Genomic DNA, 26,611 nt, shown 5'->3' on the forward strand with positions numbered 1-26,611 from the left:
ATATCGAAAAGTGATTCGAGCGGAATTCTTTTAAAATAAAACAACATTTTCATTTGCGGATATTCAGTATAACAGTTTATTTTTGCTAAGTCATATTCTATAAATCCTATTAACTTGGGGGGATCTTATTGTAGACTTACATAGTTGAATAAATTTTAATCAGTGGCTTGGTTATGAATATAAGTTATGCCTAAAATCAGTTTATTGAAGACTATCAAAGAAATAAATATATTTAGTACGAGGGATCGAATAGGTTTAGACAAGGCGAGCAGATGAGCAGGTTGCTCCCGAGGAAGCACTCTGCGCTTCCGCTTCGCTTCCCTTTCCGATCCCCGCCAGGCTAAGGGCTCCTCCGGATGCACTGGCCAACACTCGTTTGTAGTTGCTGCTGCACTGAGAATCGGCTACAGATCGGCCATCGCCCTCATCACGTCGAGAAAGATCTACAGAGTATGGAGCTCCTGAGCGAAGCTCGGAACTCGTGGCCGTATGAATCTCTAGACGACGCTCCAATATATCGGCTGTGGTCAGTTCGCTGGCCTGCACCAAACTGCTATCCGGTACATTGCTAAGCCAGGGCTTAAGTATGCTCTTCTTCTGAATGGTGACCGCCTTGCAGCGGCAGATGACGTCGGCGGGCTCACCACAAATGGGACACGTGGCTTCTGCGGACGTACCCGAAGTGCCCTCTACTTCATTGGCTCCTCCACCCACCACCGTGGGCATAGTGGCTCCGGATGAGCTGCCACTTAGCTCCAACTCGCTGACAGCGTCCACCAGAGTCTTGAGATTAGCACCCGACTGTGGACAGGCCTCAGTTATGGATACTACCTCCTGCTCCTCATAGTTGGGACTCAACAGAAGCTTGGACAGCGGTGGTGCCAATCCTAAGCCCACATTTCGATCATGATACATTTCCGAAATGCTTGGAGTCAGTTCGCGATTCATGTGGCGCATCATACTGTCTTGGAGGCTTTTTGTACTCGACTTGGTGGGCGGAGGAGTCTCCTCCTGCTTGGGTTCGTTCAGCAGATCAGAGTCCGTTTGCGAAAAGTACAAGCTGGATGGATTAAAGACAACATTCGAAACATCCTCCTCCTCGGGCAGAGCAAGGGGCTTTCTTGCAGCAGATCCACTGGTCATGGCATTTCCACTTCCAGGTGCACTTAACTCCGTCCTCACACTGAGCCGGTCCATGAAGAGAGCATGCTCTTTATTAACCCGCGCAGCAAGAGAGCTCTGAGCACTACCCAATTTGATCTTGGGTTTGCTGCGTCCACCTGCACCCACGCTCAAATTGTGGAAGGTTGGTGGGCGTGGTGGTGGTAATGGTGGCTGCTGTTGGGGGATTGCTGTACTAACGCCACGTCTCAGTACAGTTGCATGCCCAGATCCCTCCCAATCGGTGGTGCTGCTGGCCGAGCTAGAACTATCCGGTCTTCTATTCAGGGTCGTTGCTACCGGTGGAACTATTGCCGCTGAACTGGTCTGGGAGTAGAGACTTCTAATGCGCGTTTGATGAGCCAGTGCCAGTGATAAGCTCGGATCGGTCACTGGTGGACTGGGAGTAAAGGCTGCATCGCTTTCGCCACCTCCGCCAGGTCGAGAAACTCGCACCGGAGCACGCATGCTGGCATAGCCAAGTCGAGGATTGGATAATCCAAAGCCAGGTTGAGTGACATAGCCATCCGACAGGGAATGCTCACTGTCGGTGGTGTTGGCCAGACTGGAGTCCAGTGCGCCACTTCCCACCCCGCCAATAGCATCAGTGCGTCCACCATCAGGTTCTCCACGTCGTCGTACATATGAGATGAAGGCACTGCGTGGATGCAAGGGCAACGGTGCTTTGTTACCCCCATTTACGGAGGGAGTGCTGCTGGCCGCGGGCGGAATTGAAGCCACGTCCATTTCCGGTTCTGCCAGAGACTCACAGCTGCTGCTGTGATCGGAGTCTCTATCCAATCCCAGGTTTTTAGGAGCCTCACGGGTGTCTAAAGTGAGTAAATTATTATTATCATTATCATAGCCATAGGTAATGCAGCATTACTTACCGAACAAGGCTAGAAGTGCCTGCAATACAAACTGGCACTGCCGGCGATTGGCCTGTTTACCGGTGCGCAGGATCACTTGGTCCGCACCCACCTCCGTAAGATCAAAACCCACGGAGGCGAGCAGTTCATGGCACCCGGCTACCCTCCAGAGTCTTACACTCAGCGGCATCTCAATAAAACAAGTCTCGGCGATGGCATCCGATTTGGTGGAACTTGAACCGGTGGCGGGATTGGAGCCAGGAAACTGGGCTAGGATATTGCGCACCACTGCTATGATGTCGCCCGCATATTCGGCACTATTTACATGAACCAGTTTGCCCAGAGCTTGGAGCGTAGCCGGAGTCAGGGCAAGAAGGGCCTGGAGACTGGCTGAGCACTGGGCCAGTCGTTCCTCGGGATCCGCTTGGGGGAAGAAAACGCTGGCCGGAATACCATTGGCGGCCGGCTCGACACGGAAGCCCACTGCCATCAACAGATCCTTCCAGCCGGCAACCGGTCCTGCCTTATTCTCTATGCTCTGCTGAGTGGTGTACATGGCGTTCTTCTGGCCGCGGTGAATTCGCTGCAAACTCTTCTCCACCAGATGCAGACACACGCGCAACGCATCTCGACAACGTTCTGGAGTTCGGAGAAGTTCGCATAGGGCATGTCCCATGGCCACCTTGTTCGATAGCCGGATATTGCTGCCCACCAGTAGGAAACCGGCCCAGTTGGCCGGATGAGCAAAGTGTTTGGTGTGCTGCACTGTTTGCATGGCTTCCGCAAGAGCGCTGCAACAAATAAAAGTCATTAGTATTGCGATTCTGATATTGAGAATACGATGATTACTTACCGGGCTGCTCGGGCACCCTGCAACAAGGCAGAGTAGAATGCGCGCAGTAGAATCTTGGCCGCTGTTTCCGGAACTGGCCAGAGCGATATAAGCACGACTCCGGCTCCGGCTAAAAGCCAACCCCCGGCCAATTGTGCTACTCCGTCTCCGGTGATGGGTTCCACGGAGTGATACGAACTCAGGACCACAAGGCGGGCACTCAGACGCAGCTGTCGCAATTCTCCAGCTGCCAATGTGAAATCAGTCATCTGGGGTTCGTGCGGCTCCTTTTGCTCCTGCTGTTCAGCCGTAACCACATCGCCAGGACTCAGGACCACTGCTCCCAACTGCCAGCTGATATTCGCCGCAAAGTGGACGCACTCGGCGGACGGAAGCTCCGCCAGCACTGACTCCTTGGTGGCATTAGAACCGGCCAGTGCGGTGGCCTGCAGCATATCAGCCACCATGGCGGCCTCTTGCAAGGCTGCTGGCGATTCAGCTCCAGCCCAACCCCAGAGTTCTGCGAGATTGGATGGAATACGTGGTCCTCCAACCACAAGAGCCTTAGGTGGACGAGCTCGATCCCGTCTGATCCTCGGACGACTGCGCATAGATTGCAGTGAGGGGGCTGTAAGAATTGCACACCTCTCACACAAGTATTCTCCATCTTCTTGAGCTGCTCTCAGAATTGCAAATGGAACCAGATATAGCGAACTATCTAGTACCAGGACCAACTCCCTTCTGCCCTGTCGGTTGGTATCGGCTTCTCCAGCTGGCAATAGATCATCGAATGGCGCTAACAGAAGATTGTACAGAATGTGCAGGCAGGATGGTCCCCGCCAAACCGGCAAGCCGGGTGCTCTTCGGGAACTTCGACTGCCAACGGATCGCGTAGAGCCTTGCAGGCTGGCCACTGAGCCACCGACCGATCCCACCGAGAAAAGCGAACTCAACGAGTAGTTCGAGGAGTTGAGTAGTTGATTTCGGCTAACCATGCGAAGAAAGCCTCCTCCGCCGGAACCTCCAGCTCCAGGCAGATCCTCCAACAGTTGTTCCGTGCTGGCACGCCATCCACTGCCGTCGCCTTCGTGAAGGAGACTCTGTGAGTTCACACCCAGATTATCTCTTACCAAGCTCATATAACGTTCCAGTAATCGATTTGCCTTATTGGATGTTCCTTGGTCTTCAGACTGATCCTGATTCTGATCCCTGTTTAACTTAAGTTCCCTCTCCATCTCCAGATCCTCCTCCTCCTCCTCTTCCTCGCTGAGGGACAACGGAAGCTGCAGACTGTGGGCATCGATTTTGGCAGCATGGAAACGTACAATGCCAACATGTGGTTCCAGCAGCCAGGTGAAGAGTTGATCACCAGCCAAGCTGTAGTAAAGTACGGTCGTGCGACCACGGTCTACTGTCTCTTGAATGGACTCGCTGTCGGCCAACGGAACCTTGGAGCCCTCTCCACTCACGGCATCTGCTCCGCCGCGCGCCTTGCATCGCTCGGCGGCCACCAGGGCATCCTCATTGCGATTTAATGCCACGAGGAGAACTTGCAGCAGTTGATAGCAAGTGGTCTGCAGATCGTAGAGAGCCTGGCGCGTCTCCGGACTTCGCTGTTCATGGCGCACGGACTCCAGCAGTTGGGCGGCAGTCTCTAGTTGAATGTGTGCTCCTTCGGCATCGCCAGAGGATCGTAGGGCAAGACCTACGGGGAGGATCCAGAGAAAGGTTAAAAATGGTCATAAATCACTGCTACTTCCCACTTACCTAATTGATGTCTTATCTTCGCTTCCTCCTCTGACTTTCCCGTGGTCTGAGCACTTGCTAATCCTTGCCGCAGATAGTCCACCGCTTGATTGTGTTGCTCTAGCTGATGGTGAACCCTTCCCAATGCCAGGCATGCCATCGCCTTTGCCAAGCGATCCGTACTCAACTCCAATTGCCGTTCATAGCACTTGAGGGCTTCTGCCTGCTGGCCCAGGGATTCGTGGACGGATCCAAGATTACTCAAAGCTCTGGCTTGCAAGGCGGGTGCAGAGAGTTCCGTGCAAATCTCCAGATCTTGCCGGTGCAGCTCCAATGCTTGCGCATGCTGCCCCATTCGCTGTTGCACCTGCCCGAGGGCACACATGGCATCCGATTCCAGAGCTCGATCCTGCAGACCCTGCGCCAACTCACGCTGATGCTCCAGGCAGTTCAACGCCTGGGCATGATTCCCGAGGGCGGCATGAACGTGACCCAAGTCACCATAGGCTAATGCTTTGATCTCTGGACTGTGAAGTTCGTGGGCAACCACCAGACGTTTCTCGAGGCAAACCAGAGCGGCAGGCAATTGACCCAGTGCTCTTCTGGCTTGACCCAATCCTCGATAGGCGCGCTCCTGATCGCGATGGCTGGTCAAACCCAAAGCCAGCTGAAGCTGACGGTCGTGACACTTAAGCGCCTCTTCATAATCTCCTAGAGCGGCATAGCAATCACCCAAATGACCCAACGCTCGCGCTCGATCCGCTTGAGTGGAGGGCAGGGATACGCGTTCTAGGGTTCCCAATTGCGCCTCCAGGCAGCCAATGGCCGCCTCATAGTGGGCCATGTTCAGTCGAGCAATGCCCAGATTTCCATGCGCCTGCGCCTCCACTGCAGCATCCCTTTGCTCCTGAGCCCGTTCCAATTGCTCCTGATAGCACTTCACCGCATTCGTCCAACTGCACAGAGCCATGTGCACGGCTCCTAAGTGCCCATGGGCACGACATTCGCCGGACAAGTCGCCCAGCTCCTGGCGCAGCGTCAACTCCTGGGTGTGATGACCCAATGCCTTGTCCCAACGTCGCATCAGTCGGTGGGCCAATCCCAGAGCTCCACAAGCAGCTGCCTCCATGGAACGATCTCCAGCTGCTCTGGCTAAAGCCAACTGACGTTGATACAACTTAATGGCCTCCTAGAAAGAATGAGAAAAGGATTTGAGAACGATCAGAGAAGGGAATAGGGGGAATCTTTTCTTTACCTCATGTGATCCCGTTCGTATGAGGATATCACCAATATTGCCCAATGCTCTAAACTTGGCTGGCAGTTGATTGGTGGCATGGGCAACCGCTAGAAACAGCTGCTGACATTCCAACGCTGCAGCAGTGTGTCCCAGGGCCAGATGAGCCAGTCCCAGGTTGCAGTATGCCCTGCCCATGTTCGGTCGATGTTGGGCATCTTTGGCCAGGGCCAGATCCTGGTCGTAGTACCTCACAGCCGCCCGGTAGTTGCCCAGCGAGAAGTGGGCGTAGCCGAGTAGATGACACGCCTTACCCTCGGCAGCCACGTCACCCAGTTCCTGGGCGAGCATCAGGTAACTCTCGTAATGAGGCACCGCCTCTTCGTACTCCTGCCTTCCACTCAGGCAGTTGCCCAGGTTAAGCAAGGCGCATGCCTCTCCAGCCGTATCCTTCAAGGATCTTGCGGTGGCCAGATGCGCTCGATAGTGGGTCAAGGCTGCATCATGGGCCCCTAGTGCCTGATAGGCTACGGCCAGATTACCATGAGTGGCCGCCTCGGCACTGCGATCGTTCATCGCCTGATTGATGGCTAGTTCCTGCTTGTGGTACTTCACCGCTGCCTCGTAGGATCCAGCCATGTGAGCCATCCTGGCCATGTTCCCGTATGCTTTGCCCATGCCCGTTCGATCGCCCAGGGAGCGGGCAATCCCGAGATGAGCCTGATGCAGTTTCAAAGCGGCATCGTGGGATCCAAGCATCTGGTAGACAATACCGAGATTAGAGCATGCTCTTCCCTCGCCCAGTTTATCCCTCGCTGCCAATGCCATGGCCAATTGGCGTTCGTGGAACCTCTTGGAGGCACTGGCATCACCGGCACATCGAGCCGCATGACCCAAGCCCGCGTAGGCAGCCGCCTCCATGGATCGATCTCCCAGAGCTTGGGCAATCCGGAGCACCTGCTCGTGACAGGCAGCCGCCTGGGTGAACTGACGCCGCTGGTGATGAGCAGAGCCCAGATTGGAGTACGCCCTGGCCTCTTCCACCTGGTCGTGCAACTTACGTGCCAGTCTTAAGTGCTGCGAATGGCAGTCCAAGGCGGCTTCACATTCTCCGAGAGCCAAGTACACCGCTCCCACGTTGCCAATCTCTCGAGCCTCCTGCAATCGATCTCCCAGTTGCTTGAAGAGCTGCACACACTGTTTATGGGAGGCCAGGGCATTGGGGTAATCCCCGCTAGCCGTGTACACGTGTCCCAGTGAGGTCAAGGCTGCGGCTGCCGCCTGAGTATCCTTGCACTTCATCGCCAGGACGAGTTGATAGCGATGCGCTGTGAGTGCCTCCTTGTGGGCTCCTTGACTGAAGTAGGCCGAGCCCAGATTGCCATGCGCTCGACATTCGCCTGCGGTATCTCCCAGGGATTTGGCCACCGCCAAATCCTGCTGCATGTAGCCAATAGCCTGATCCAACTGATTCAGGGCCCAGTGCGCCGAACTCAAGGCGCTGAAGACAGAACCCCTCAGTTTCAGGGAGCAACTGCCAATGCGAAGAGCAGCCTCCAGAACAGTCACCGCCGCCGAATACTGTGTCGCCTGCAGGAGCTCCTGACCCACCACAGAGCTGACCACAAATGGCGACTCCTGCAACTGCATGGTGCGCAATTGCTGCAACGTGGGCTCCAGTGCCGCACGCAGAGGACTCTTCAAAGACGCTTCGACCAGGCCTGCCATCAGCTGTTTGTTGCTCGGTTCCTGGGCCAATCCGGAGGCGAAGGCAGCCAGAGCCTCACCATAACGACCGAGGCACTGCAGCGCCACGCCCTGACGGAAGTACGCCTTTGGCCATTGCGGACACAAATCCCTCGCCTGCGTCGCATCCTGCAAAGCGGCCGTAAATTGACCCTGTTTCAGCAACGCAGCCGATCGATTGCTGTACAGGATGTGGTTGCCCGGATCCAGCTGCAGTGCATCTGTGTAGAGCAGCACGGCCGTAGCGAAGTCACCGCTCTGGCAGGCGGCATTCGATTGACGCACCTTCTCCAGGAAGAGGGCGCGGTTTGCAGCGGGCAACTCCGGCGTGCATTCCGGCTCATTCTGCGGATGGAAAATATTTCAAGCAAGTGAGCATGTGTTTTTATACTATATTTTATAAATGGGTCAAGTGGATGGCATTAATTAAAGGGGTTTCTTAGGAAGAGCATTCATCGATCATTGCTTCGAAATATATCAATTCAGTTGATATTTTCTCTACGTGTAACCGATTAGAGTTAGCATTGATTATGGCCAAATTACTGGGATGAGGAGCATTCCACAATGCGATGGCCTAAGTAGAGCAATAAACACAACTGTACAAAAGTGAAGGAGCAGGCGGTGCCAGGAGTGCCAGTTGGGGATTTGCAGAATTGAGGGAAGAGTCTGTATGATTGCACATCTGCCGCTGTTATTGGGAAGTACAGTGGGCTTGAGTTGCATTTTTCAGAGCAGAAAACTAAAGATACTTGATCAAATGGAATGAATACATATACATACAATATATATGGCAGCTGAAAGGGAAGTTTAATGATTTTTAAATTACCCTGCCTTTATTTTGTTTATTATCCAATGTTCCTAATCTTCAACGTATCCCGTAGAACCTTTATTTCCAGGTAAACCCCGCCGACTGGCTGACCCACAGTGCGGTCCGTCAGTGGGTTGTAATTATGTTAAATGCCGACGCACCAGCTTGGCGGCCAAGTCAAGTCGCCTGCCCTCGGAACACAGGTATGCGGCCACCGAGTCACGTTTCCCGGCCAACTGCTGTTCACAGCTCGCACTGCTCACAGCTCACAGCTCCAAGCTCCCAGCTCCCGATCCTGTTCGCTGGCCAGGCCATCAAATGCGGAAGCAATTCCACGAATTCGTGGCCCAAGAACTGAAGTGAACAGACGACCACGACTATGCTGCTGGTGAATCAGTAGCTTACTAGCTGAGTAGCTGTGGATCTGTGGCCTTTTTTGGCATAGGCCACCGATGGCCATGGTCACGGCCAAATCCACATTGCCGGGACGTTGAGAGACGAGACCGTGACAACGACGTGGAAATTTTTACATATTTTTTGAAGCAATTAAATGCAATGAGTATGCAAATGCATTAGGCCAGCACTGTGAAGCACTGCCAACCGAGTGCCCAGTTGGCCAGTCCTTGATAGGAAACGTGGCCAGCTGGCGAGGCGTGAGTCTCGGTGGATACCTTGGCTAGTGTAAAATCCCAAATAAGAAGACTTTACTCGTTGAGTTTTTGTAAGAAACTGATTTTATTTGGAAATATCTTCGGTTTAAATAGGTGACATGAGAATCGCATCTTAAAGTAAATGGCCTACGCAGAGGCCTAAGTAAATAGTCCCCGCCTTATCGAGGTCCCACGCTCGGGCACATCTGCCTATCTTGAGCGGCGAGGACCTTATCTGTGGTCTCCCACTAAGGGACTATTTTAGGAGGCGGGGAACGATCTCAAGTGACTGACTCATGTAGTGTGCACTTAAATTACATGTTTTTGAGCAATGCACCCATGTCGCCTTAGATAACAAAATCCTAAATATAATTTATCGCTCTCGATTCATTTACATAAGATATGAACGGAGCCCAAAATTGTAAGTCTTTAAATATATTCGTGTTCATGTGTGAACATTCTGCCAAAGGGCCAGCAAGCTGAGATGTACATTAGTATATTAGTTGCATTTATAACAGTAGTGGACTGTATTTATTTGATATATGTTCATTTATTTTGCAACTAAGATTTCAATGGGCCTAGTTTTTCTGGCTTTTAATTTTATTGGATTACAATTATGGTTTATATTATTTTTAATTCAACAATTTGTACTCAATTAACTTATTTTAAACATTTTGCTTTTTCTATGTAGAAGTACATTTTCTATTAAACAACGATATAGTGGACTGTATATTTTTATTTGTTATATTATTTTATTGTTTATTTACTATTGATATTTATAGTACTGGCAACGGACCTGCAAAGGTTATTGCTTGCATTCTTTGTTGCACAGCACATTTCCGTATGAAATATATTATTAATACTATCATTAGTATTAAAGCAATAATTAATCCAGCATGTCCGGAAATATGATGGAAATGTAAATCTTTCAATTTTTGATGGTTCTCTTTCATAAATTTAATTTCATTATTCAATCGTTCAAATTCCTCAGTATGATTTAATATTGATAGTTTCAGCGGATCCCAAATAATCTTCGGCGCTTCACTAACTTCTCCTATATAAGGTGTTGATAATAATTCTTCACTTTCGGACTGAATGTTATGGTGGGCAACTAGAATTTTATCGTCGGTTCTTGCCGTACAATATGGCGCAATGCTTAAAACTCCTTGCTGAGGCAAATCAAACAATTCAATTTGAGAGCCAGTACATTGCAGACGGACTTTTGAATTCGCAGGAACCTTAAACAACCAACTACTTTTCTTTTCTAACTCTACCCAGTAACTTTTAGAGTCGACTACTGTTTTATAGATGCAGTTCGCCGCTTTATCTGGCTTTAGAGGCTGAATCTCACATGCATTATCATTCGCTGAATTCCAGGGCCAACTTCCTTTGCATATTCTCTTATTTAGTTGCCATTTCTGACATTGATTTAATGTGGCTTCCGTCATTATGTGATAGGAATCTATCTCAAAATTATAAATTAAATATTCGGACGTTGTATGCACCATTATTATCCGATCTTCATTTCGAATTGGCACCGGAATAAGCCTGAACAATTTGGATGGATGCCTGCTAAACAGAGGCACTTTTGCACTAATGATCAATTTATCGTCGATGAATAAACCCCTGGCTGTTAACAGTGTATACACCTCCTTAAGTTCCGTACCTGACCGTTTTCCTGGAATTACTAGGTTCTCCGAAAGACTCTGCTGAATTTTGGCAATTTCTTTTTTAAGCTGATTTGGCCTGAGAATATTTGTATTTAGCCTACCGTGATTAATATCAATCAACAGGCTTATAATGCCTGCTTGAATTTTTTCGCCTTCTTCAATCAATGAGTGTAGCTGTTTCGTAATCATAAAGAATTTTATTGATTCCTTATAAACATAATAATTTTCTTTAAGAACTTCTGTCATGTTCTCAATTCTTATTTGCATACTTCTAAAATTGGAGTTAACATCTTCTGTTGTTCTCTTTAATAGATTAGAAGTTGAATCAACCACAGATGTTTGTTTTTGAATTAGTTTATCAAGGTTGTTCTGGTTATCTAACAAATTCTTCATATTTTCTTCTAATTGCTCTCTATCATCTTCATCCATTATACCAAATAAAATATGATACAAGGAACCCATAAATTCGAAAGGAGCACGCTTGCTTCTAGATCTAGACTGTATCATAAACAATTTATTGTTTTCTTCAAGTTCCGATAACTGACTTTGCATATTATCTAAGACTAGACTACATTGCTCTTCAAAGCTATGAAGTCTTTCGCAAACTTTCCTCATACTTTGTATAAGCGCATTACCCTTTGTTAACATTTTAAAATATGGATCCATTTTATAATAGATAACCAAATTCCAAGAAGTACTCACAATCTCAACATCTCCTAGCGGGTCTAGATATATTGCTGAGGTTTTATTTATTTTGTCTATAGAATATCTTGGTGCTATATCTTTAGGTAATGCGCTAGAAACTTGACAACTTAACACAAACAACAACATTGCCATAATGATTCCGATCTTGGACATTCCCGATGTCGCTCTAGTTCGTCTTTTTGGCTCTTGGTCAGCCTCATTTTTGTCAACAGACTTTATTCCTTCCAAGGGACAAATTTTAGTAATGGGTCTAGTGATATATCCTTCCTGCATCTTTACTTTAGCCACTCGGACCTTATCATCATTCCCCTTATGCACCTTTTCCACCTTTCCTAAAGGCCATCTTGCAGGATGACAATTCTCATCCTTTAATAAAACTATTTGCCCTTCTTCTATATTAGGAATTTCCTTTTTCCATTTATTCCTTTGCTGGAGCGTATGCAAATATTCACTTTTCCACTTAACCCAGAAATCTTTCTTCATTTTTTGGATAAGTCTCCACCTATCCAAATTTCCGATTTTTTCATCTTCCATTGGTTCGACTATTTCTAAAGGTGGTCTTCCAATTAAAAAATGACCTGGTGTTAAAACTTCTTGTTGGTCCTTCTCACTAACTATAGTGTATAATGGCCTTGAATTTAAGCATGCTTCTATTTGACATAAAAGAGTTGACATTTCTTCATAAGTCAAAATAGTGTCGCCGATTATACGCTTTAAATGGTATTTCATTGACTTAACTCCAGCTTCCCAAATACCTCCGAAGTGAGGTCCTGCCGGGGGAATAAAATGCCAATCAATCCTGTCCTTTTCAAGCTGCGCTGCAATCGTTATATTTTCTTGTATTGCATTAAATAACTCTTGATCTAATTTTCTTGCAGCTCCTACAAAATTTGTTCCGTTGTCTGAATAGATATTGGAACATTTTCCCCGTCTAGCAATAAATCTTCTGAGTGCTGCTAAAAATGCGTCTGAAGTTAGATCGCTTACCATTTCTAAGTGTATGGCTTTGGTGGCCATGCAAACGAATACAGCAACGTATCCTTTAAATGTTTTTTGGCCACGATTTTTTGAACATTTAACATAATAAGGACCTGCGTAATCTATTCCAGTATTAAGAAACGGGAATGTCATCGTCACTCTATATTTTGGCAAGTTACCCATTATTTGCTGAGCTGTATTTTGTTTATACCTTGCACACGTTACACATTCTCTTAAATACTTTTTCAATGAATTTTTCAACCCGAAAATCCAATACTTTCTTTGGATATAGTTTCGCATTAGGTTTATCCCTCCATGCAATGTTTCCTTATGAGCATTTTTTATTAATAAGCTTGTTAGGTGGCATTTTTCTAAAATGATTGGATGTTTAACATTAAATTCTGCATTGGAATTTTGCAATCTTCCTCCAACTCTTAGAACCCCATCCTTGTCCAAAAATGGATTCAATGACAATATTTTATTATTTGTCTTGATTTCCTTTTTGATTTTAAGGCACTTTATCTCTTGCCTAAACTGGTATTCTTGTTGTTTCTTAATAACAACTGTTTCCGCTATTCTTATCTCCTTTACTGAAATAATTGATGAATAGGCTTTATTTCTTGTTTTCATCTGCACGAATCTATTTATGTATGCTATTATACGTATAAGTTTTTCTATACTGGAATACCTTTCTATTAATTCGTAAATAGGATCATCTATTTTGTCATTTAATACCGTATTTATTAAGACAGGTTCTTCTACAGACTGCTGCCGAGGCCAAAGTTCTTTTGGGTCTGCTAGCCATTTCGGACCTTTCCACCAAAAATCACAGTTGATCAACTGGTTAGAATCCACTCCCCTGGATGCTAAATCTGCTGGATTATCCTCTGACTTAACATGATTCCATTCAGTATTTTTTAATTTCCGAATGTCATCCGTTCTTCTTTTTATAAATTTGATCTTACTTTGACCACTGTTAATCCATGCTAAGGTAATCGTGGAATCACTCCAAGCATAGATCTCCATTATATTGTCAATTGATCCTTTTAGTCTTTGGATTAATTCACTAAGCAGGTGAGCTGCACACAGCTCGAGTTTGGGAATTGTCTTCCTATTTTTTATAGGGTTGACTCTACTTTTGCTAGCTATTATATTAACATGAGGTCCTACTTTAGCATAGACTACTGCAGCATATGCTTTTTCGGAGGCGTCCGCAAATCCGTGAATCTGAATGACTGAAGAACTGTTTGAATTAATCCACCTTGGGATTCGAATATTCTCTAACAATAATAAATTTTCTTTATATTTTTCCCAATAATTTTTATCTTCTATGGATAATTCCTGATCCCATTCACTTTTATTTATCCAAAGTTTTTGAATAAAAAGTTTTCCTGAAACCGTGACTGGTGCCAACCATCCTAACGGATCAAATATTTTTGCTAGCGTTGATAACACAACGCGCTTATTTATATTTTTTGATTCATCATTACAATTTACGCTGAACTTACATAAATCCTTTTGAGGTTCCCATTTTAGTCCTAAAGTTTTAACACATTCATTTTCGATAATATTGAGAACCTTATTGTCCCCTGTGTCCTCCACAGTGGTTAATATTTTGGAATTGTTGGAAATCCATTTCCTTAAGTTGAATCCAACTTTCTGCAATTCATGGGGAATTAATGTTATTAATTTATTAGCTTCTTCTACCGAATCAGCTCCAGTCATTAGGTCATCCATATAGAAATCATTCCTAATTATTGCACTAATAACTTGGTTTTTACATTTATCTGCAATATCTACCAGAACCCTGGTAGCCAAATATGGTGCAGATGCAGTTCCGTAAGTGACTGTGGTTAATTTATATGTTTTAATTTTTTCTTTTGGAGAATTTCTCCATAAAATATATTGATATTTTTGATCATTATTATCTATTTTAATTTGTCGGTACATCTTTTCAATGTCTGCCGAAACAACAAATTCCCATTTTCTCCATTTAATAATAATGTCAAAAATATCTTTTTGAACTCGTGGCCCAACCCACATTATGTCGTTCAAACTTTTGTTATTCGTAGTTTTTGCTGAAGCATCAAAAACTACTCTCAATTTGGTCGTAAGGCTTGAATCTCTAATCACTGCCTGGTGCGGTAAAAAATATTTGCCTTCATCACTCACTTCAATCATGTGTCCTAAATCCATGTATTCATTCATGAATTTAGTGTAGTCAACCTTAAGTTTTTCATTTCTTTTTAGTTTTTTCTCCAGATTCATGTAACGAGCTATCGCTTGTTTCTTTGAATCTCCTAAGGTGACATCCTCCTTGAATGGAATTGACACAATGTATCGCCCATCTGAATCTTTTTTTGTCGTTTTGATAAATTTATTTTCACAGATTTCAGACTCGATATCATCTTTTTCTTCTTCTTCCACTTCCCAGTAGCGATCTAACTCTTTTATTTCTATTGCTGTGGCTACAATGGTTTCTTTTCCTTTGGATTTTTTACATCCAGAAACTATCCACCCGAAATCAGTTTTTTGCCCAAGGAGACCGTCTATTTTTATAACTCCATTTTGCAGAATGTGAGTATATACGTTTGCTCCAATGATTAAATCAATGCGACCCGGTTTATTAAAATCGGGGTCGGCTAATTTAAAGTTCTTCCATTTTTTCTGATCAACATTAATCGTGTTGACTGGAAGTGCCTTCATAAGTTTTGGGAGAATAATTGCTTCAATTTCTAAATTTTTCGGAGAATTTCTTATCGAAATAACCGCTTTGTGCTTGGAGATGCACGTTCCTGTGGAAGATACTCCACTTATTTCAGTATGAGACCGAAATTTTTTCAATTTTAGAATCTGTGCAGACTCTTCTGAAATAATTGTGCTTTGAGAGCCACTATCAATCAATGCTCTTAATTGTTCAAAGCCTCCATACCTCGACTTTACTTGAATCAAGGCCGTGGCCAACAAGGCTTGACCTGTTGTTCTACACGTATTCACTTTTTCTGGATTATGACCTGCAAAGTGAAGTAACGTGTGGTGAGGTTTACGACAAGTCGAACAAAGCTGCTCGCTTATACATTTTTTACCAAACGGATGCCTCAGACATCTTAGGCAAATCCCATTTTTTCTTACCCAGTCAGACCGTTCTGCTGGATTCATTATTTTAAATTTATGGCATTGAATTAAATAATGCCCTGGTAGTTTGCAATATGCACAATTGTCACTATAATTTTTATTCTTGTTATTATTAATCATTTTCTTTACAGGTTTTACTTCCTGTGAGAATGATGATATAGAATTGAGCCTTTGCTCTAAAAAGTCCATGACATCAGAAAGTGCCTGTATTTCTTTTGTCTTTTTAACATGGCTTTCATATAAATTGAGTGATTCTTTATTGAATTTCCGAAGAATTATGTGAGCGAAAATTGCATCCACATCTTCTGGTAATTGTGCCTTTAATTTTATAATATAAATTGACTCGTTAATCGTGTCAATAAATGTCTTTATTTGCTTATTGGATTCTAAATTTAAATTTGGCATATCCATAAGCCTATTCATATGATCTGAGAATATGTTTCTTTTATTCTCATATCGCTTGGTCAAAAACTCCCAAGTGGCTTCATAATTTTCTCCAGAGCCGAGCAGTAAATGAGTAACCACATTTCTGGCTTCTCCTTTTAATGCTGACTTTAGATAATTAAATTTGAGAGAAGGACTGAGATCCTCTCTCACATGTATGAGCTCTGTAAAGAGTTCATTAAAAAGATCCCATTCTTTGGAATCACCAAAGAAGGTGGGAATCTGTATTTTAGGCAGGGTTGGTAACTCCTCCGCCTTAACAACCGTCGACATTTCAGCTTTATTTATTGTGCCACTGAGTCGACTATTAATGGCTGTAAGAATATTTTGTTTGTCAAATTCAAGTTCGCTAATTTCTTCTTCGAATAGCGAACTCTCAAAATGACTATTCACCTGTTCAATCAGGTTATCTATTTTATGCCATAAAAATTCAATTTTATTTTTCCTTATTTTAAGGAAATCTGGACTACTGTCTATTAGTTTAGACGTATCTTCTAGATATACTCGAAATTGGCCAACATTATTACGAAATGCCTGCTCTACTTTTAAAGCGTTGTTTTGTGCTATACCCTCTTTTTCAGGGTGACCACGCATTTCAAGGTTTAATGTAGGGGGAGGGTTTGATTTAGGGACAGTGTTTGATTTAGGGAAAGTGTTTTCTACCGACTCGCCCTTAATTTTTTCATTTTTATTTTTAATTTTTTCTAACACCATCATTATTAAATCATACTGCTTCGCGTTAAAATATTCATGATCGACAACGCCGATCTTTAACAAATTGCTATGATTAGCAATGAAACATTTTTGAAGCTCATTTAATTTTAGAATTTCTACATCTGTTAATGTTGGTTTTACTTCCAACTTTCTAATTTCCAAAATAATTTCGGACTGCTTCTTAAGGAATTGAATAGTCTTTTCTGACATCATTTTGAAAATTTTTTGTAATTTCTTAATATATATAGTACGTGTATATGTATTTTATATGTATTTATATATATATGTGTGTTTGGATAAACAGAAAATTCTTGTTTTGACTTAGCTGATGTCGTTGTTGTTGCTGCTGCTGTTGCTGCTGTTGTTGCTGCTGTTGCTACTGCTGTTGCTGCTTCTGCTGCTGCTGTTGTTGCTGCTTCTGCTGCTGGTAGAGGCTCCTTTGAATTTGACTTCCTTCTCTTCTTTAAGGCTCCGTCGATGTTTAAAGATGATTTTTTTTTTGTTTGGCACGTTTTATTATTTTTGTAGTCCAGTCAGATTTTTTGTTTTTTAGCCATTTATTTCGGCATTTATGCTCTTTTGGCATATACACTGCACTCTATTTATGAGCTGATTTAATGCTATTAGAGCATTTATAAGGCACTGTTTTCAGGCACTTTTTATTTAATTTATGCTCTTATGGCATATACACTGCACTCTATTTATGAGCTGATTTAATGCTATTAGAGCATTTATAAGGCACTTTTGTTATGCACTTTTTAATTCCACAATTGCTGATGTATGGCCTCAAGCACGCCTTACCACAATTTATAATGGTACACAAAGCAACCTTTAGCTATAGACTATAAGGTGCTTGTTTTAAAACATAAAAGATTCTTTTGTATCTTTTTGCTTTTTATATTTATACTCTGTTCCTTACCTTTGGTAGGGGGAAACAAGAGTTACTTATTTTTGCTACCTTTAGCTGTAAGATGCTTAAAGGAGCTGGCCTTTCTCTGAGTTCCTTACCTTTGGTAGGGGGAAACTGCAGAGTCGATTAAAGGCTCGATTGACCAAATGTAAAATCCCAAATAAGAAGACTTTACTCGTTGAGTTTTTGTAAGAAACTGATTTTATTTGGAAATATCTTCGGTTTAAATAGGTGACATGAGAATCGCATCTTAAAGTAAATGGCCTACGCAGAGGCCTAAGTAAATAGTCCCCGCCTTATCGAGGTCCCACGCTCGGGCACATCTGCCTATCTTGAGCGGCGAGGACCTTATCTGTGGTCTCCCACTAAGGGACTATTTTAGGAGGCGGGGAACGATCTCAAGTGACTGACTCATGTAGTGTGCACTTAAATTACATGTTTTTGAGCAATGCACCCATGTCGCCTTAGATAACAAAATCCTAAATATAATTTATCGCTCTCGATTCATTTACATAAGATATGAACGGAGCCCAAAATTGTAAGTCTTTAAATATATTCGTGTTCATGTGTGAACAGCTAGATTGGCCTTCTGGCCGCGAACTCTTCGAGCTTCGAATAAATCAGCCTGCAACAAAGTATCTGACAGATGCAGAACGCAATTTTCGTTTTATGCTGCCTATAAAAGCCGGCCAAAACGGACTTGGCCCCAGCGATAAGGCCCAAATGAAGAGGGCGTTGCCAAAAAAAATAATAAAAAAAAAAAACAAAACAAAAATAAGGGAAACACCGAAAAAAGGAGAGCGCATGGAAACCGAATTGCTAAATACACTAGCACATTAGATATTGTTATTGAAAATGAAAAATAAACACATATGATCCCAAGTTACTAAGGAGTTCCTCGCCAACTTCTGACTTAGTTAATGGACCCTTTCCAAACCGAACTTGGACTCTTCATCTTCCGAGCGTTGGCGGTGCTAGCCGAGTAGATCTCGCAGACATGATATGGCGTTTCTGCTGCCAATGGTCAAAGTCAAATAACACGCACAGAGAGCAGGAACATGCCCTCCAAATGGCCAACGAAGAAGTTCTTCGGCGGTAGGGAGCGCCGCTCTGGGAATTCAGACGGAATGGCATTAGCAGATGTTATCACTTTGACTAAAAAAATAATAATAATAATAGTAGTCAGTCCGAACTTGAGCCGGAATGTCGATGGCTTAGGATAGGGATAAGCTCGGACTGTGGGAATGCTGCAGAAGTATGAGTATTCCGTGATCCAGCGATGACAGATGGTAGACATTATTTTAAAGTAAGTATACCTTTAGGGGAAGTGCTCACTATGTTTTATTATTTATTTTACGGTTTAAGCCCACTATTTGCTAAGCTGAAAACTCGTGAAAGCATCCTTGAAAAGCATATAAAAACGGTTTCTCCAATGAATTAAGTATCTTTTAAGTAACTGGCTACCACTTTTATTGACTATACGAATTCCATTTTTGCCGCGAGTCATTTCTTTCTGGTGCTGGATGAGCTCCGGATCTGTAACAAGATCACTGGAGGCACTTTTCAGTATTTGTATCTCCTAATTAACTACCTTTCTTTCCTTACCACAGTGCGCAAAATCTCAGTGGATCTTTTTCTGGATTTTCTGCCCTTTCGCTCCGTTTTTTTTTTTTTTTTATTGTTGCACACCGTGCTGTGTATGTCAATTTAGGAATTGGCGCCCAAATGGCACATAGAGAAGTCATGTAAAGTGATAGTCTGGCTATCTCGCTTCGCCAATTCCAGCTAAATTGGCAGCAGCAGTTGCAGTGGCTGTTGCTGTTGCTGTTGCCGCACCAACATGGCCAACAGCAACTGCAGCAGCAAACTTGGGCCAACCGTGCAACAGCAGCATTTTAGAAAATAGTCAAAGACGGACAAGAATTTTATGCAATGAGAAAGGGAGAAAAGCGGGTAGAGAAAGGAAGTTGCAAGTCGGCGGTTGGAATTCAGGAATGCAAGAGAAAAACCTGCGATTCGAGAACTGGTCGCCGTTTTCCTGGCTGTCCGCCCAGCAGCCAAAGCAAAAAAAAAAAAAGAGGAAAATAAAGTGAGCGCTCAGTAAGACAAAAAGTGGCACCCATAGATGCACTCGGGCTGCCGCCTGGAACCAAACGGGCTAGTATGCGTTGGCCAAGTTGGCTTTTTGTCCACATATACATATGTACGGAGTATACATATGTGTGTTAGCCCCAGAGGCTGGAGCATCGATAAAGTCAGCCGCATTGGAATGCAAACAATTTCACGATTGCTCGTGGCGCACATTGGCATGTTTTGCGCTCAGCTTGAGAATTTTGTTGCAATTTAACGCGTAATAAAATAATTAGCTGCGGGCTGAGCTCCTCTGAATCTCTGCCTCTTTGAAAAAAAAAAAAACCGCGCCTAATCTCCGATTATCCCATTGCAGCGTAGGCAGGAAGTTGGGCCTCTTAGAAATTTAATCCAGGCATTAAAGTTTTAATTTTATTAGACACCGCGTTTTGTGTTTAATATATGCTCTTCATTTAGATTGTATTCCACTTAATGATCTCAAAAGACGCAGATTTCCTATAACACTATAGATTAATATACTAACTGCATTTAAACATAATTATAAAACAAATATAAAAGCTTATTAAGAACAGGCTTGAGTTGCAAACATCACATTATTATGGACGGGTTGGGTATCTTTGCAATAAAAGCAAACCTAAATTCAAGATTTTATTTTATATGGCCATCAGAGGGTAACCTTTAAATATTTGTCTGTTTAGACTTAATCGAAATCGACATTAGTCTGGAATTTATGCACTCATTTAGCTGCTGATTCCCCCACTTCGCTGGCCACCAAACCGAAATTCCTGGCCACGCTTCTCTGATTGCAGAAACTGTGGGGAACGGGATTGGGTCTGGGAATGGGCAAGGGATTGGTCACTTCCTATCGTCCGTCTAGCTGGCAAAAAGGGACACTCGAATGCCAGTCAGTCAGTCAGACGGCGAGACAGGCCGCAGGGGTCTGAATCTGGATGCTGGATGCTGGACTCCCTGATCATCTGGATTCCGAATTCTGGACTGGTCCGTCGCAGAGACAGAGCCTGAAACTTATCCAACATCGTTGACGTTGTCGTCTGTTCCTCAAGTTGTTGTTGGATCTTTTTTTGTTCCTGCCCATGACATGACAGCGCGGAATATGATGAAAGGGCCCAGGGAAAAGGAGTCAGGGTCAGAGGAGGAGTCGGAGTTTGGAGTCAGTGTCAGACCCATTCCCGTTCCCATTCGCAATCGCTTGAGGTTTTGCGTTTTGGCATTTTTATCTCCCCGCTCGGCTGGGCTTTTGTTTAATTTGGCCCTTGTAGCTAAGCCCTTTTGTAGTCTTGCCGCTGAGTTAATCAACATTGAAATCATTTTGCCATCATTTTGATTATTGCCCCTGATTGTTTTCCTTTTTTTTTCCCCTGTACAAAAAGCGCACAGACTCGCTTTTTTCTTATTGACTTATTTCCACTGCCTCATCTCATCGCTTTGTTGAATTTTTTTTTCGGCGAGCGTAATGCCTGATTAAGTTTTATACATTTGAAGGCCATAAATAATTGTCATGGTGTTTGAACTGCAAACTGGAAATACATGAGCTGGCAAACATGTTTTTCGAGAGTTCGTTGGGACAAGGGGCGGTGGCTGAGGTGGTCGTATGGCCACAGTCCAAAAGCATAATTAAACAATAATACGATTTCCTTTCGCCTTTCGACTTACTTCGGAGAAATCCCGCTGCGACATCTTATTCAGCAGCTGCTCGCCAACGATGGCAATTTTGGCATTGTTCTCATTATTACCAGCGGCGTGATTATTTGCATTAAAGTTTAATGGCAAATTTATAATGTTCTCATAATTCGTCATTTGTGTGCCAGCGAGGAAACATTAGGGACGCACTCCGATCTTCGTATATCTGCAAAGAAAAGCGAAGTAGATGGTTTTTTGTTTATAGAGCAGTTATATACATGCAGAAAATAAAGCAAACCCAAAAGAATAAAGCCCTGACAATGAGACTTTCAAATGCCAGGGAGAATTCTAGGGAATCAAGGGACGCCTCTTATGCAAATATTGGCCGATCCTCAGCCGCAGTCACATAAACTTGACAATTGAATGTGGCCATAAATTTGTGCGATCCCCAGGCCGCCTATTCCTCCAAGTTCCCCCAAATTCCCCGCCCAGTAAACAGACAAGCCGCCGCGCACAGTGGCCTCAACTTCGGTGAGAATTCTGTCTTGCCACTTGGGGTTTTTCGTTTGGGTGTCGGCTTTGGGTTGCGAGATTCTGATTGCGCCATTCACTTGCCAGCGGCGCCTGCCTATCAACAGCATCGGAATTGAAAAACCGCCTCTTCCCTTCGAATTTGTTATCATTTAATTGGCTCGCCTTCTAGAGAGAAAGTTGCGAAAAGCAAACAAGAGGCTGTAATTAAAAAGGCACCGAAATCAATTAATGCCTTCTTCATAGGCGGAAGCTCCCAGAACGCGAAGAGATGCGATTTGATCCATTCACTCTTAATGGGCTTCCATTGGTGGTGGTGGCCAGAAGCCATAGATACATAGATGCACGGCCCTAATTGAAATGTTAGGCCTTGTACAACAAGAGTGACTTGAGTGACAGGCCGAGGAAAACCGCAGTCACCGTGGATGCGTGAATCCCTGGAAAGGTGCGTTCCCCCGGCTGAATTGATTATTCAGGGCAACTCGCATGGAATTCTAATGAGTGAGTCGCGGGTTTGGAATTTCTACAATCAAATTTTATTGAGTGCACAATGCACTGACCACACCGGCCATTATTGTGCGCTCTTCTATATTTTTATGACCATTGCTGTGCTCTCAATTCGCTGATATCGTTCACAAAACTGCCCACAAATAGGCATAAAAAACGTAGCATAAACCGTAATGCATTCAGGTGGTTGTCATAAAGCGCTTATCAATTGGTCAGCGTCTGTGTGGCGGCACTTTTAACAGTTCGCTTTTATTACTTGTATTGGTTGTAGTTGTGGTTTAAACCTGGCTGTTCGCCATTTCTTTAGTTTGTTCCTCTTTTTTTTTTGTTTTTGGCACAATTATCATTCGTTTCTGCGATTGCGAGTTTTTTTCTGCAGGTTTTTAACGATTATGATGACCGGTCTCATAGCAAATGAGATAATTTAGATGCCTTAATGGTTTTATAATTGTACTTGGTGGCAGCTTTTTATGTGCCAGTCTTTCGGTTTTTCTGTACAAGTTGGATTATGATACCTAGAGTTCCGGATGGGCGAATTTTTCGCTTTCGATTATGTTTTCTGCTACTGTTTGCTGGCAAGACGGACAAGTTTGTGCCCTTAGTCTTTCGTACATTCATAGAGTTGTGTGGAAATAAAGGCATAGAAAGTTTTTGTTTGCTTAGCAAGTAAAAAAAATTAAGAAAACAAATAAACTAGAGTTCACTACTATGTTTTAAAACTTATAAGTTGTCTTGCTTTGAATAGATTTTTTTCAGTTAATATTTTCCTTCATAAATATAGGAACAACATAGATATTTCTTTCGTATATAGTATCCTACTTTTGCTTTTCTCTAACTTATTTGTATTCCTATTACCAAGCTAGAGCACACATTTTGTAAAGCTGCAAACAAGGAGTAATGCGTACTATTTAATCTCTTTTTGTAGCTAATGAACCCTTACACTTTATTTGCGCCAAAAGTCAACAAATACCACATCACAACGGCACCACCAACAAGAATCGCTTTGAATTGCTTTTGTCAGGTCATTAGCGTTGACTAAATTCTCCTTAACTTAGGCTCCTTTGAGGGGGCCAGCATCAACTCCACCTTCACCAGCACCACCTCCACCTCCATCTCCACCATCACCAACACCTCTCTTTCTGGCCAAGCCACTGTCACAGTAACAAAGTGTTGCAACAGTCTTGCATTTGGCTACGTTGGCGGTCGTTTAACGAGCACAAAACTCAGCCCTGGGCATCATGGCGGACTCGCAAGGAGGACTCGTCGTCATGAACCGAAAAAAATAACATGACCACCAATGGTTCAGAGGAGACAGCGGGTATGCTGCGACTTTATTACAACTTCTATAAATGATTTCCGCTATTAAAGTGAAACATTTTTGCATAATTTTTCACTTAGAAAGGACAACAAGGAACAGCACCAACGAAAACGATCAGTAACTGGAACGGAACGCGGGGTAGGCGCAGGAGGAGCAGGAGGTGGGTATCGGAGAAATTCCTCACGCTTCATGAGACCCGCCAGGTATGCCCCAAAATATTCCACACCACAACGCCTACCCAGACCCATATACCATGCCCATACCCAAACTCCTGATCCGCGTTAAGGGTCTCCTGCCAGACCGCGTTCATCGTCATCGTCAACGTCTTCTTCGGTCGGTTTTTGATGATAATGCCCCTGCTCCGGCTCCAACTGCATCCCAATGCCCCTCCTCCGATTCAGACATCTCGTAACCTGTTGAAATGTGTGACAAATTGGGCGTAAAGAGGCCTCAGTCCTGTCCCTTCCCCAGATTCTGTCCCATTAAACCCCCGAGCATGAAACGTGGGCGTGACAGCACCGATTTTGGTTCAGATTTTTTTTCGATGCTTTTCCTTTGCCCGAAAAGGCCGAAAAATGTATTTGGAGCGTTCTCAGTGCAGAAATTGAGTCATAAATTATTATGTTTATTACATTTTGCGATTAAGTGCACTTGGTGGGTTGCCTTCGCGCATAAATATATATATATATAAAATATACTTATGATAAGTATAGATAATCAACATAAATTTAACAAATTCAATAAATCTGGAATTTCCTGATACCAGTCATTTGTCTATGTAAATCATAAAATCATAAAAAACTAATTGTAGATTTTTGTTTTGACTTATTTCATTTTTTCTGGAAACCAAAAGTTTCCCAGGGTTTTGCTCGTTGCCACTTTCCCCCCTAAATGGCCGCGTCTTTTTCCACACATTGGACACTTGTTAGCGGACAAATCGGCAACAAAATTAATCACCCAACATGAGATGTGTTGCGGCTAAAAGGTGTTTATGTTTTTTGTTTCGTAGGCCTAGCGTTTTCGCAGCCGTAACTGGCATGTTGTACAATTTCTGGAAAACTCATTAAAATTGCTGGCTGGCTAGGAAACACACAAGTGCAGATAAATATTTTCCAGTTGCCTCAACATGAAAACAGCATTGAATAGAAAAAGGAAATAAGGCGTACAAAAGAAGAAAGATGCAGGCAGGCCAAACGAAATGCAATTTTAATGAAGCCAAAGTCGCAGCCACTTGTTGCAGTTGTTTCTTGTGGCAAGCCGCATTGTTGCCGCCTTATAAGCACGCCATGCATTTGTTGCCCGCAATGCGAGTGGCACGATGTAATTGACATCATTAGACTAAAGTGTACCGAGTTCGACTAGAAAGTGCCCGGTTCTTCCTCTTCCTTCCCGGCATTGTGGCACCGTTAGGCCCATTCCCATTCTACGGGCGACACAGCCCACCCAGCGCAAGTTCGTGTCCTAAGTCTTTTGTTTTTCCTTGGAATTTCATTTCAATGAAATGGTAGGGAAAATACTTTCAGCATTGTTCTGTGCTATAAGATATAACAAGTATAAGGTTTTTAAAATTGCCTTGACCTTAATTTTAAATAAGAATTTGAGAGCAAATATCTAAGCTGTACTAAAATCACTGAAACTGGTTTACATATGAGTTTATATTATGCATACTACAATTTTGTTAAAAATTAATCAAAATGCCATATTCAAGCTTAGACACATTATGTTATTATCCTAGTAGGTTTAAATACATTTACAGCTTTAAATGTTTGACGACAAATTAATTACGTTCGTGTCCTAAGTCTTTTGAATTTTCAATGGGTAATTTTTTGGTTATAGTTAAAGTTAAGTATCAACTTTAGTGACTATATAACTTAAATTTACTCCGAAATGCCAATTACGCTAAAATATGTTGTAATAAACCAATATATGCCACCAATTGAGAACACGTGTTTTCCTTGCAGTTGGGTGCAGCCGTCAGGCCACCTTTTTATTTCTTCTTATCTCTTCGAGTAGCAGAAACGGTTCTGCCCGCTTAACCTCTACAGAGTGTCTGATCTTACCTAAATACTGCGACTGCGCCGCCGTCGACAGCGGCAGAAGAGCAGCGTATATATATATGTATAAGAGAGAGAGAGAGAGAGCTTATGCGCATATATGGCCAGCGGCCAGCGTGGGGATGCTGACTTAGCTTAAAGCATAAATGGGTGATCTTATATCACGCTCACTTGAGACATTTATTTATGCAATGCAACTAAGTGTTGCTGTGTACTTATAGGTACAGTGTACCCTCGATATATGCACATACTACACCTCCCCTCTTTTTTAAAATAACGTAAAGAAATGAAGTTATTTTCTATCAACTATATTACCATTATAAAATAAAAATTACTTAAATATTATTTTTAATGAATTAACATTATTTATGATATAGAATTTTTAAATGAATAAAGAAAAAATATGTATGTATTTTGAATTAATAAAAATTCGATTATATCTATGTCTTTGTTATATTGTTTTGGCTGATCAGGCCGTTATTTAAGTTTTATTATGAAAGGTTTGGCATTGATTGCCCTTTTTTTTTTTCATTCTATTTGTGCTTTTTTAGCCTATCTTTATGTACTATTTGTTGTTTCTTACTTCCTGTTTTAATGGTTATATTGTCATTTATTCCTATATCTACTACGTCATAAGGACCTTCATATCTTTTATCTAACTTATGACCTGTTTCTTTTCTAAGTAATACTTTATCTCCTATTTTTAATTCGAAATTATTTGTATTCCTATCATATCTTAATTTTCTATCCGCTTTTGCTTTTTCTAACATTCTTCTTGCTCTGTTGTACGACAATTCTAGTCTGCATTTAAGCTCTTTAGAGTAGTCGTCTAAGTTGTATATTGGGTCTATTTTGTTTATCTTACTG

General features: G+C 43.3%; 1 protein-coding gene across 2 annotated transcripts in view, besides 2 other annotated features; it reads right to left on the reverse strand.

Moving 5' to 3' along the window:
* Positions 1–55: 55 nt before the first annotated feature.
* CG43163 (uncharacterized protein) overlaps positions 56–26,611 on the reverse strand; it is a 34,340-nt gene continuing 7,784 nt past the window's right edge. For both annotated transcript variants that reach the window (NM_139971.2, NM_001259744.1), the window contains 6 exons: positions 21,368–21,560; positions 5,864–7,933; positions 4,630–5,797; positions 2,884–4,567; positions 2,052–2,821; positions 56–1,991 (listed from right to left, as the gene is read on the reverse strand). In NM_139971.2, coding sequence (NP_648228.2) covers positions 256–1,991; positions 2,052–2,821; positions 2,884–4,567; positions 4,630–5,797; positions 5,864–7,933; positions 21,368–21,511 — 7,572 coding nt within the window. In that variant the 5' untranslated portion in view covers positions 21,512–21,560 and the 3' untranslated portion in view covers positions 56–255. The remainder of the gene's footprint in view (positions 1,992–2,051; positions 2,822–2,883; positions 4,568–4,629; positions 5,798–5,863; positions 7,934–21,367; positions 21,561–26,611) is intronic.
* Positions 9,077–18,177: a mobile genetic element.
* Positions 25,601–26,611: part of a mobile genetic element that runs on past the window's edge.

Source organism: Drosophila melanogaster, chromosome 3L (genome assembly GCF_000001215.4).
Source record: "Drosophila melanogaster chromosome 3L".
NCBI lineage: Eukaryota > Metazoa > Arthropoda > Insecta > Diptera > Drosophilidae > Drosophila > Drosophila melanogaster.